We start from the raw sequence: 12,020 nt of genomic DNA on the forward strand, positions 1-12,020 counted from the left end.
CTAACCTTCCCTAAAGTATCACCATTGTTTCCCCTTTCTCCTTCCCCATCCCAGCCCTACCTATTTGTCTATCACACACACACACACACACTGTATATGAAAAGACACTGCTATTATATTAACGGTACTCGAGATGCAAATTTGTGCAATTTGGCTAAAATAGAAATGCTCTTATCTGCCCCAGCTCCTTTAGTTTGTACCTACATATTAGGAAAACTAGGTCCCGCATGCCCCTCTCCCCCCATTTGTATGGGAGATATCATTCTATATTCAGGAAGTTTGGGTAATTGAATGAACTTAATTTCCCTGAATGTATTAAAAATCTTTTTTTTTTAAAAATATATTTCTTTATTGATTTCATAGAGGAAGGGAGAAGGAGAGAGAGAGAAACATCAATGATGAGAGAGAATCATGGATCGGCTGCCTCCTGCATGTCCCCCACTGGGGATTGAGCCCACAACCCAGGCATGTGCCCTTGGTTGGAATCGAACCTGGGACCCGCAAGCTGACGCTCTATCCACTGAGCCAAACCAGCGAGGGCTGAAAATATTTTTTAGTTTGGAATTATCCTATTTGCTTGTATCTTCAAAACAAAGGTAAATGTGCTTATTTTATAGTGTCTGTTCTTTGTGCCAGAATTGTGCTAGATATCTATGCATACATCATTACATTTAATCTTTCCGTGAAAGGCTCAGAAAATTGTCCAGAGTGACTTAGCTGTTAAGAGGAGGAAAAGCGCCTGGCCGGCGTGGCTCAGTAGTTGAGTGTCGACCTATGAACCAGGAGGTCATGGTTTAATTCCTAGTCGGAGCATATGCCCAGGTTGTGGTCTCAATCCCCAGTGTGGGGTGTGCAGGAGGCAGCCAATCAATGATTCTTCTCTCATCATTGATATTTCTATCTCTCTAGCCTTCTCCCTTTTTCTCTGAAATCAATAAAAATATATTTTTTAAAAAAGAGGAGGAGAAGGATATAAAACTGAAGTCCTGTTTTACAGGCAGACAGGGCTCTTATAAACCTACCTTTCTCAGGAGGGGTGGAGCCATCTTATCACCATAGTGGCCTCCATTCTATGCAAAGTGGAAGAAAATTTAATGATTTTCTTTGTGGTCTTTGGTTAGTCAATGAATCAGTAATCCTAAGGCTTAAGCCAGAACTCTGGTATCTTGTTGAAAAGAACATCATTGCAGTTCAACAGTGAAATAAGGAGATGGATATAATTCCGGTTGTTTAGTTTTAGAAGCAAGAGAATGGACTTTACAGATATACCTGTGATTGCATCGGGCCTGACATTTAGCTACTTTGAGTCCTTGTGTAAGTCACCCGATCTTTCTCAGTGACTTGAATGGGATCAGTGTGACCTAGAACCTGAGGCTGGCATGATAGATAGCTAAATGAGGTCATGTGTGGCCATGCCTTGCACATGGTAGGAGCTCAGTGTGTGTGCTTTCCTGTTCCCTTCCATTGCCAGGTGAGAAGTTTCATGACATCTTTAATAAGGTGGTAGGTGGGAATCTGCTCAGCGTCCATAAGGTAGCATTTTCTGCAGTGTTATTTTAGAACCGGCATTAGGTTGACTGACAGCAGTCTTCCAGCCTGGAATTGGCTTTGGCATTTGTGCACTTGCAGATATCTTTCCTGCTGCCATCTGACACACAGATTTGGATCCAAGAATAAAGATTGGTGGAGACAGAGGACCAAGCAAATGACTGTTATTTTCCAGTCCTCTATGATGAGGCATCCACCTCCTCCCAAATAGTCCCTTCACCACCACAAGTGCTCTTGTCCTTGAACCTGTTCTCTCTCTTCTCTGGAATTTCAGGGCAGAAGAGCCTCCCTTTTCTTAACTGAGCAGTAGAGTCTGAAGAGCTTGTTTGAGGTCCATCTGTCCAACCTTGTTGTATGACATTGACGGCTTGTTTGGCATCTCAGTTCTTTGTCTGGAAAATAGGCATGATAATATCTATTATTCTCTGAGCTCTGGGAATACAGTTTACTTGAGGATTTTGGGAGAATGCCTGGAAGCATTTTATATCCTAGAATGTGCAAGAAGGGGTTTTTCTTCTTTTCTTCTTGAGAGACCTTGCTGATTTTCTCATTCCCAGGATCCCAAATATTTCTTGTTTTCCTCTCAGGTTCCTTCTCCACCACTTAAAAAAATAAAAAATAAAATAGCTTTACTTTACTATAATTCATATATCCTCCAATTGATTCACTGAACGTATATAATAAAGTGGGTTTTGAAAAATATATTCATAGAGTTGAGCAACCATTACCATAATTAATTTTAGAACATGTAGATTATTCCAAAGGAAACCCTGAACCCATTAGCAATCAGTGCCCATTTCTCCACACCTGTTTACCCCTAGCTGTGCCTATTCTGGATTTTCATACAAATGGAATCATAGAATATGTGTCTTTGGTGACTGGCTTCTTCCACTCAGCGTAATGTTTTCAAGGTTCATTCATGCTATAATCTGTATCACTACTTTATTTCCATTGCCAAACAATAGTCCACTGTGTGGAGATGGTACATTTAATTTGATAGGCATTTTGACTGTTTCCACTTTTTGGCTATTATGAATAACTAGAGGTCCAGTGCACGAAACTCGTGCACGGGGTGGGGGTGGGAGGGGGGTGTCCCTCAGCCCAGCCTGCACCCTTTCCAGCCTGGGATCCCTTGAGGGATGTCCGACCACCCGTAGGACATCCCTCTCATAATCCAGGACTGCTGGCTCCCAACTGCACGCCTGCCTCTGCCTGATTGCCCCTAAACGCTTCTGCCTGCCAGCCTGATCACCCCCTAACCACTCCCCTGCCAGCCTGATTGACGCCTAACTGCTCCCTGGCCGGCCGGATTGCCCCTAACTGCCCTCCCTTGCCATCCTGGTCACCCCTAACTGGCCTCCCCTGCCAGTCTGGTTGCCCCTAACTGTCCTCCCCTGCTGGCCCGGTCGCCCCCAACATCCCTCCCCTGCTGGCCTGGTCACCCCTAATTGCCCTCACTTGCCAGCCTGGTTGCCCCTAATTGCCCTCCCCTGCAGGCCTGGTCCCCCCCACAACTGCTCTCCCCTGCTGACCTGGTCTCCCCCAACTACCCTCCTCTGCCGGCCCGGTAACTCCTAACTGCCCTCCCTGCTTGCCTGATCGCCAACAACTACCCTCCCCTGCAGGCCTGGTCCCCCCCAACTCCCCTCCCCTGCAGGCCTGGGTCCCCCCCAACTGCCTTCCCTTGCTGGCCTGGTCTCCCCAACTGCCCTCCTCTGCCGGCCTGGTCACCCCCAACTGCCCTCCTTTGCTGGCCTGCTCACCCCTAACTGCCCACAACTGCCTTTCCCTGCAGGCCATCTTGTGGCAGCCATCTTGTGTCCATATGGGGGCAGCCATCTTTGACCACATGGGGGCGGCCATCTTGTGTCTTGGAGTGACGGTCAATTTGCATATTACTCTTTTATTAGATAGGATGTTGCTGTGAATTTTTATGTGTATGTTTTGGTGAGTATACATTTTCATTTTTCCTGGGTTTATATCTAGGAGTGGAATTGCTGGGTCACAGTAACTCTATGTTCAACCTTTTGAGGAACTGCCAGACTGTTTTCTAAAGCAACTGCTCCTAGTTTACATTTTCACCAGCAATGTGTGAGGGTTGCAGTTTCTCTACATCCTCACTAACACTTGTTTTATTATCTTTTTTTTTTATTATCTCTGTCCTAATGAGTAGGATTGGCAGCATTTCATTGCAATTTGATTTATATTTCCTGATGACTAATGATATTGAGCATCTCTTCATGTGCTTATTGGCCATATGTGTTTCTTCTTTTGAGAAATGTCTATCAGATCTTTTGCCCATCTTTTAATTTGATCTATTTGTGTTTTTATTATTGAATTTTAATAGTCCTTTTTTCTTTTTAAGATTTTTAATTGATTTTTAGAGAAAGAGGAAGGGAGAGGGAGAGAGAGAGAAACATTGATAGGAGAGTGAGACATTGATCGCTGCCTCCTACATACCCCCTACCAGGGATCAAGCCTGCAACCCAGGCATGTGCCCTGACTGGGAATTGAACTGGCAACCTTTTGGTGCATAGGGCGACGTCCAACAAACTGAACCACACTGGCCAGGACTTAATAGTTCTTTTATATTCCAGATTCAGTCCTTCTCTTCAGAGTGTGAATATGTTTAAAATTCTCCCACTTGAAAGGCACCCTTTTGGCCTCTTAAGTTATTGTTTGCATGTTCATTCCACAAGTCGTTATTGAGTACCCACTGAGTACTAGTTCTTGTGCTGGAAACTGTGAATAGAGTGTGACCAAGAATTGCAGAGTCCCTGAACCCCAGAGCTTGTAGGCCAGGGCAGAAGATAGACAAAGAACAAGAATTGCATAGGCATTTAATTATAATGGTACTAATGTTCTCCCAGGAGAATCATAGGCGGCAGTGAGTGTATGACTGGGAGATCTGACCTGGTCTTGGAAATCAAGGCCCATTCTCCTGAGCAAGGCATATTTGAGCGGAGTCCTAATGAACATATTGGGATTAGTGGGTGAAGTGGGGATGGGCAAGAAAGAGTTCTAGGCAGAGGAGACAGCATACGCTAAGCTCTGAGTGGAAGGAGCCTATGATTTTGAAGAACTGTTAGAGGGTGAGTATTTGGCAGTTAGGAAGTGGGAGAGAGGGAGGAACTCAGGCTGCAGGTCATGCTTAGTGTGGGCTGTGGTCAGGACTTTGACCTTCGTCATAAGGCAACTGGTAAGCAGTAAAATAGTTTAAGCAGAGGAGAGGGATGGTAGTTTGCCTTTTCTGTTGCAGCATGGAGAGTGGATTAGAAAGGGCAGGAGTGAGTGTTGGGAGGACCACTCAGAAGGCTGTGGCAGTGCCTCGTGAGGGCGTCCTGGAGTTGAATGGTAGTGGAGGATGAGGGGAGTGGAAAGAATTCAGAGACAACTTGGGAGGTGGAATTAATGGAACCTGGTGAGTGATGAAAGTGTGTGACGAATATAAAGGGAAGTTTAAAAAGGACTCCCAGGTTTTGGGTTGTGCTATAAGTGGACGGTGGTGTGAGTCACCAGGACAGAGACTTTTTAAGTGGTGTAGCTTTGGGGACATGGGGTGATGGTATTGAAGAGTTGAGTTCTCAGTTGACTTTGGAGTGCCCGTGAGCCATTGAAAATGAAGATGTCTAGGATAGGCAGGTCCCGAGCTTTGAGCATGGGAAACATTTATTGGATTAGTAACTCAGTAGCCACTGAAAACTGTAGTAAGAGGTGGTGCTGGTGGACTAGCAGGGGTGGGAGGCAGATTGGCCTAGATTGAGGAATGGGTGGAGGTGAGGAAATAGGCCAGGAGGAAGAAAATGTTTCTCAGAAGATTGTGTTGCAAAAGGACTGTCATATACTGAACATCTGGAATGTCTAGAGAGGGTCAGTGGGTCATGGCCAAGAGGGTGTCGAGGAGGAAAAGCTTGGCACTTGCTGGTCAGAGGAGGGACTTGCCAAGATACAAGCTCTGCAGACTGGGAGGCAAACACAGATGCCAGTATAGGAACCAGAAGTCTGAATAGTGGTTTGAATTCAGTTTTATAAGGTTGGCATGAGTCGGCTGATTATGTGACCACAGAAAGTGTATTCATTGTGTCTCTGTGTATGTTTTCAGGATGCTAAGAAGTCCCGTTTGCCCGTCCTGATAAAACCATCCCAGTCATTGGGAAGTGTGTATCGGCTCCCAGCTGCGCAGGAGGTGGTGGCCCAGCTGCAGGCTCAGATCTTGGAGCTGCAGGGGGAGCTGAAGGAATTTAAAATTCGCAACAAGCAACTTCACCAAAAGTTAATTCTGGCTGAAGCAATGATGGAGGGGAGCCCAGCGCCAGACAAAACGCTACAGAAAGGTAAGCACCTAGAAAAATGTCTTCTCCGCAAGCTAGATGAACGACCGATTGAACTGCTGGAAATGTCAGCCTTGTTGTTTAGAATTGCAATAAGTTCGAGTATAAATTTCATGAATTGCAGTGATTAATCTTGACTCTTGACAAATACACAATTGAGGGAACACAATAAGGAAAATGAATCTATTGTTTTCACTTTATTCTGAGTCTGAATACAGGGACTTGTGGTGCTCACAGGTCTTGCGAGGTCACTGCTCCCCTCACTTGGGATTGCCTGCGGTGCCCCAGATGTGATGACTTGAACCTGGGCTTTTTTTCTGGCTTCGTCTGGGGATTTTTAGAATGATCTGTAGCCAGAGGTATTTTTCCATATAATTTTAGGATCTATCTTGTCTTTACCTTAGTTTCGGTTTCAAGATAAGTTGGCCTTTGGCAGGATTACTCTTCTCTCCCTCCCTTCCTCCTTCCTTTCCCTGCTCTTAATCCATCCATCTACCCATGCAGGCATCTACTCACTGGTTCAGTGGATGTCCCCTGAGCATTTGCTGTGTCCCCGGCCTCATGCACTGGGTAAGGAGAGAGAGGAATGAGAGACCGTCTCTGCCTCCTGAGAACTCCAGGTCTCGGGGTGGGCGCAGATAATTAAATCAATGTGGGTCCTGGGTCGGGAGGAGGGTGCACTTCAGAGAGGAAAGATTTTATGGCAAAGGTCACTCAGCCAAACATAGGCCTGGCACTTTGTCCAGGGCTCGCCAATTTGCACTTACCAATGTTTTTATTTCTTGTTGAGACCCCAGGGTGCCTCAGCCATGTGCTACTTCCTTCCAGAGTTTCCCAGAAGGTCCTGGGGCCTCTCTCTTGGGAAAGGTGGGCATGAGTCTATGGAAATCATTTTCTCATAGTTTTTTGAGAGCCTGAACTTAAACCATTTCAGACAAGCTGCAGTATATTTATGCTTTTTATGTCCTGTTATGGCAGCTCAATAGATTAATATTATCTCATAAATTGCATTTTGCCTCCCCAGTGTTTTTATTTCCCTGTTGTATCTTTGTGTTCCTCTCAGTATTTGTTGGCAGGAGGGTGGTTCCTATGGTTAAATTCACTTTTTAGAACAGTTGCTCTGAGGAAGAGGCTGGGTTGAGAGGTGAGAGGTGAGAGGGAAGACTGTAGTCAGGGGGCTTGTTAGGCCCTTGCAGTGGTCTCAGCTCAGCAGTGCTGTGAGGAAGGACAGAGGGGATGGGTTTCAGCACAGGAGATACACTGACATAAATGTGCTTGATTTTTAGACTCTGAAATTGACCAACCCAGTGACCCTGCCATCTTGCCAACATGCAAAGAGAATCCATCTGAAGATTTTCAGAGCCCAACTTCAGTAGCTACTTACCTGAATTCTAAGAGTCAGCTTCCCACTGAAGTCAGTGTGATTGGAACCGATCAGTGTAAGAACATCGATACCTCAAATGATACAGAAAACTTGAAACAGAAAATCTATTCCTTGGAAACTGAGCTCGAGGGCTACCGGAATTTCATATTTCAGCTTCAAAAGCATTCCCAGTGCAGTGAGGCCATTATCACAGTTTTGTGTGGGACAGAAGGGGCTCAGGATGGCTCCAACAAGACCAACTGTCATACTGATGAAGAAGAAATGACCTTTTCAAGTTTGCACCAAGTACGTTATGTGAAACACATGCAAATCCTCCATCCGTCGGACCCAGAGATGGCTGATGGCAGGATGCTGGAGAGCCTTGAGCAGCAACTGGGAGACCAGGAATGTGAGCTGCAGAAGGAGCACAATTTGAACATGGAACTTTTCAGTGAAGTGCATGACCTGCAGAATAAGTTCAGAGATCTCTCGCCCTCAAGGTACATCCCACTGTTTAAGCCTCCAGTTTCCTTATGTTGCCACTAGGTTGGAGCCAATGAGCTGAAAGGGGCCCTGAGTGGGGTGTGTACTGTGGAAGGCTTGGTGGTGGGGTGCAGGCAGCTAGGCCCTGCCCAGAAGCGAAATGTGAGGCCACAGAGAATAGTGCCTGCACACATGCAAGTCTTGTATCCTCTGCAGTTGTCAGGGCAGATTTTGCCTTCCCCTGGTTGGGGCCTCAGTAAACATTTTATACCAGTCACTTGTGATCTATAGTATGTTTGCTGAATGACAGTGTTCACTTCTGGACAGTGTTACTGGCTTTTACTTACTGTGCTGCAGAACTGAAAGACGTCCTAGGCAGGTGGGAAGAATAAAAATATTTTCCATCTTTACCATTTAAGGTCATCTTAAAGAAACAAGCCAGTGTTGAAAGAGAAGAATTCTTAGGTCATGAAGATATGTTTTATGGGCCTAGATACATACAGCTTTGCTTCATGAGATCTGGCCAAAATGGGATCATTTGTAAAGTTGACCTTCATTTGTCACTAATTTGAGACAAACACATAGTTCTGAATTGTCAGGAGCCAGAGTGAATTTTTCAAGACTTCCAAAGATTGAGATGGAAGGAAGCTTGTATTTATTGAAAGGCCATTGTGTCAGACCTTCCACTGGGCACTTTTCTTATTTAACCCTCAAAATCACCTGAGGAGAAGGCGTTATTAAATGTGTTTTTATAGATGAGGAAATTGAGCCTCCTAGAGGTTGCCTTGATTTGCCTAAGATTCATAAAGACATTGCCTGAGTCCCAGCCCACAGTGACCACTCTAATACTCGTGACCTTTCTCATCCATTCAACTGGCCCCCACCTGCAGTATTGCTGCCACGTGATTGTATGTGCAAACTGAGGGCAGGTGGTCACCAGTCCCGCACACGGTCGTCTTTTTAGGGAGGGGGGACATGTTGACGAGGGCTCAGTGTCTTTGCCAGCCGTTCTGGAGCCAGGTTACTGTGGCCAGTTTCTGTGAGCCACGTTTTCCTCAGTGCCTCCCAGTACCTGAGGGCTTACTAGGAAGCCCAGTACAGTGGCATAATAGGGCGTGCGCGCTGAAGGCAGAGCTGTGTTTGAGTCCAAAATCTTCACCGTTTAACTAACTTTGTGTCTCTGAGAGTCAGTTTCCTCTTCTGTAAAAGGGGAGGTTCATACATTGGTTGGAAGATTGGGAGGATCAGATAACTTACAAAAAACACTTACTACAGTGACTAACAAACACGGCATAGACCCTCCATGCATTAATGGTAGTTGGGATCCTGATTATTCCTTGGCCTTTTAGTTGAGACGAGGGAGTCCTGTCTGTTTTCCTGCCTACAGTTTCTGTTTTGTTCTTCATGGAATTTGTGGTGGGTTCCCTGTCCCTTGGACGCTTGTTTCTACAATTCGGAATAGGGTTTTTGAAGAGTGTATGGAAACTGATTGTTCTCTTGAGTCCTTGCCAATCTTACTTTAATTGGGGGCTTCATAAGGTTAAAAATATTGCAGAAGAACCTTTGTTCCAGCATTTGTTAGCTGTTTTGAAATCGAAGGAGTGACCTTGTACAGTTTCAATTTTTCTAAAAGTATATATACTTGTACAGCTGCAGGCTTTTAAAAATTGTGCTCTGTCATTTTTCCAATTAGTGTTAAGGTCACAAAAATTCAATTCTAAAATGGCACAAGCATTTTCTTTCCCCCTTTTATCAGATACAATTCATTAGTTCAGTCCCAAGCCAGGGAGCTCTCCCTTCAGCGGCAGCAGATCAAGGATAGCCATGACATCTGTGTCATTTATCGTCAACACATGAGCACCATGATTAAGGCATTTGAGGAGTTGCTGCAGGCCAGCGATGTGGACTACTATGTGGCTGAGGGCTTCCAGGAACAGCTGAATCAGTGTGCCGAGCTGCTCGAGAAATTGGAAAAGCTGTTTCTCAATGGTAAGTGGGGCGAGGCCTTCGAGTCTTAAGGCACATCAGTAATCGACCCGGGGCTTCTTGGAGGGCCCAGGGGAACTGACTCCTTGGCCCCATGTACCTTCCACCCTGTGCTCTGATGAGGTGACAACAGGACCACACTGACTGCTTCTTTCTCCCAGTGACCGTTCCATGTTCCAAACCTGGGGCTGCCTCGGGCTGGCTGGTGGGACACACAAGTGAAGCCAGCGGGGAGGTGCTGCCCCTCGGCACCTGCCACGTGGTGGTTGGTTCATCCATAAGAGAAGACGGAGATTGGTGTTTTGTTGTTTTGGTAAAAAACGCATGAGTTTTAAATATTGGCAACAACAAATAAACGAAAAAAAAATCCAAACTGTTTTTTTTTAAATGTATTTTTACTGATTTCAGAGAGGAAGGGAGAGGGAGATAGAAACATCAGTGATGAGAGAGAATCATTGATCAGCTGCCTCCTGCACACCTCCTACTGGGGATCGAGCCCGCAACCCGGGCACGTGTCCTTGACCGGAATCGGACCTGGACCTTTCAGTCCACAGGCCGATGCTCTATCCACTGATCCAAACCGGCTAGGGCTGAACTTTTATTGGTTAAAACTATATTCAATTGGATGGGTGGGAAGAGGTCAACCAAAGAATTTGTATGCATATATGCATAATCCATGGACATAGACAATAGGGCCGTGAAGGCCTGGGAGCGGGGAGGGGAGGAGGCGGGAGGGGGCTAGAAGCGGTCAATGGAGGGGAAAAAGGGGACATATGTAATATTTTCAACAATAAAGATTATATATTTATATATATTCAAAGGCCAGAGGTAGTCAGAAGAGGGATGAAAGAAAACCTTTGCTAACCATTTGTTATATGCTAGGTACTTCAATAAATATTACTAGTTTAATAAATATTACTCTATTAAAATGTTTTTAAAAAATAATTTGCAATTTTCTGAGACTACAACAAAGAACTTACGTATACCCTTCATGCAGCCTTGTCAGTGGTTGGTATTTTGCCACATTGCTTTATCATTCTGTCTATCTCTCTCTCTCACTCACCTATACTAGAGGCCCGGTGCACGACATTCGTGCCCTGGGGGGAGGGGGACGTCTCTCATCCTGGCCTGTGCCCTCTCCCAGTCCGGGACCCCTCAGGGGATGTCCACCTGCTGGCTTAGGCCCGATTCCTCAGGGGGCAGTCACATATCCCTCTCGCAATCTGGGGCTCTTGCAGTCCAGGACCCCTTGCTCCTTACTGCCCGCTTGCAGCAGAGGTGGGAGAGGCTCAGCCATGAGGCTTCTGGTTGAGTGGTGCTCTCCCTTTTGGGAGTGCACTGACCACCAGGGGGCAACTCCTACATTGAGCGTCTGCCCCCTAGGGATCAGTGCATGTCATAGCGACTAGTTGTTCTGCTGTTTGGTCGATTTGCATATTAGCATTTTATTATATAGGATAGGATATATACAGACACACACACACACACACCTTATTTTTTTCCTAACCCTTTGAGAGTGGATTGATGATATCATGTATCGTCAGTCTCCCTAGATACTTCAGACCAAGACCATTCTCTTAACCACAATTATCAAAATCAGGAAAAGTATTTTCTAATATATAGTCTATAGACAAATTTCAGTAATTGATTCAGTAATGTCTTTTATGATCCCACAGGCAACCACTGTTCTGGACTTTCCTTAGATTAGTCTTGTCTATTCTTGAACTTCATGTAAATGGAATCATACCATAGTAAAAATATGTCTTTTATGAGCGTTTTATTCCCAATCCTGATCCAGGATCCAGCCCCCACACTACATTTAGGTGTCCCAACTCGTTGGTGTCCTTTAGTCTGGAGTAGTTCACGTTTCGTCTTTCATGATATATTTCAGGAGTTCGGGCCGCTCTCTCAATTTGGGATTATCGGTTGTTTCCTCTTGATTAGATTAGATGCATTAGGTGACTTTGGCAGGTGTTCTCATGGTATCATGTTAAGGAGGTCCATGATATCAGCTTGTCCCATTTTTGGTAGTGGTAATTTTAATTCCTAGTCACTCTGGACAATTTTCTGAGCCTTTCATGGAAGGTAATGGCTGTCAGATTTCTTCACTGTAGTTTACAGTATTTCCCTATGTAATGTAAAAGTAACTATTGAGGGCTACTTTGCAACTCTGAAGTATTTCATTCCTCTTCAGACTTTTATCCTTGGGATTTACCATCCATTGAGGATTCTTGCCTTAGTCATTTATCACTGTGATGATGCTATCATGGTCATTTTTTCTAATGCCATCATTCCTTCACTTATTATTA

General features: G+C 45.2%; 1 protein-coding gene across 2 annotated transcripts in view; it reads left to right on the plus strand.

Annotated features, from left to right (window-relative positions):
- The window catches only part of CDK5RAP2 (CDK5 regulatory subunit associated protein 2), a 147,340-nt gene that overhangs the window by 98,623 nt on the left and 36,697 nt on the right, over positions 1 to 12,020 (plus strand). For both annotated transcript variants that reach the window (XM_028161427.2, XM_054727002.1), the window contains exons 22-24: positions 5,651 to 5,882; positions 7,166 to 7,742; positions 9,482 to 9,714. In XM_028161427.2, the coding sequence (XP_028017228.2) occupies positions 5,651 to 5,882; positions 7,166 to 7,742; positions 9,482 to 9,714 (1,042 nt within the window). The remainder of the gene's footprint in view (positions 1 to 5,650; positions 5,883 to 7,165; positions 7,743 to 9,481; positions 9,715 to 12,020) is intronic.

This window comes from Eptesicus fuscus, chromosome 15 (genome assembly GCF_027574615.1).
Source record: "Eptesicus fuscus isolate TK198812 chromosome 15, DD_ASM_mEF_20220401, whole genome shotgun sequence".
Classification (NCBI taxonomy): domain Eukaryota; kingdom Metazoa; phylum Chordata; class Mammalia; order Chiroptera; family Vespertilionidae; genus Eptesicus; species Eptesicus fuscus.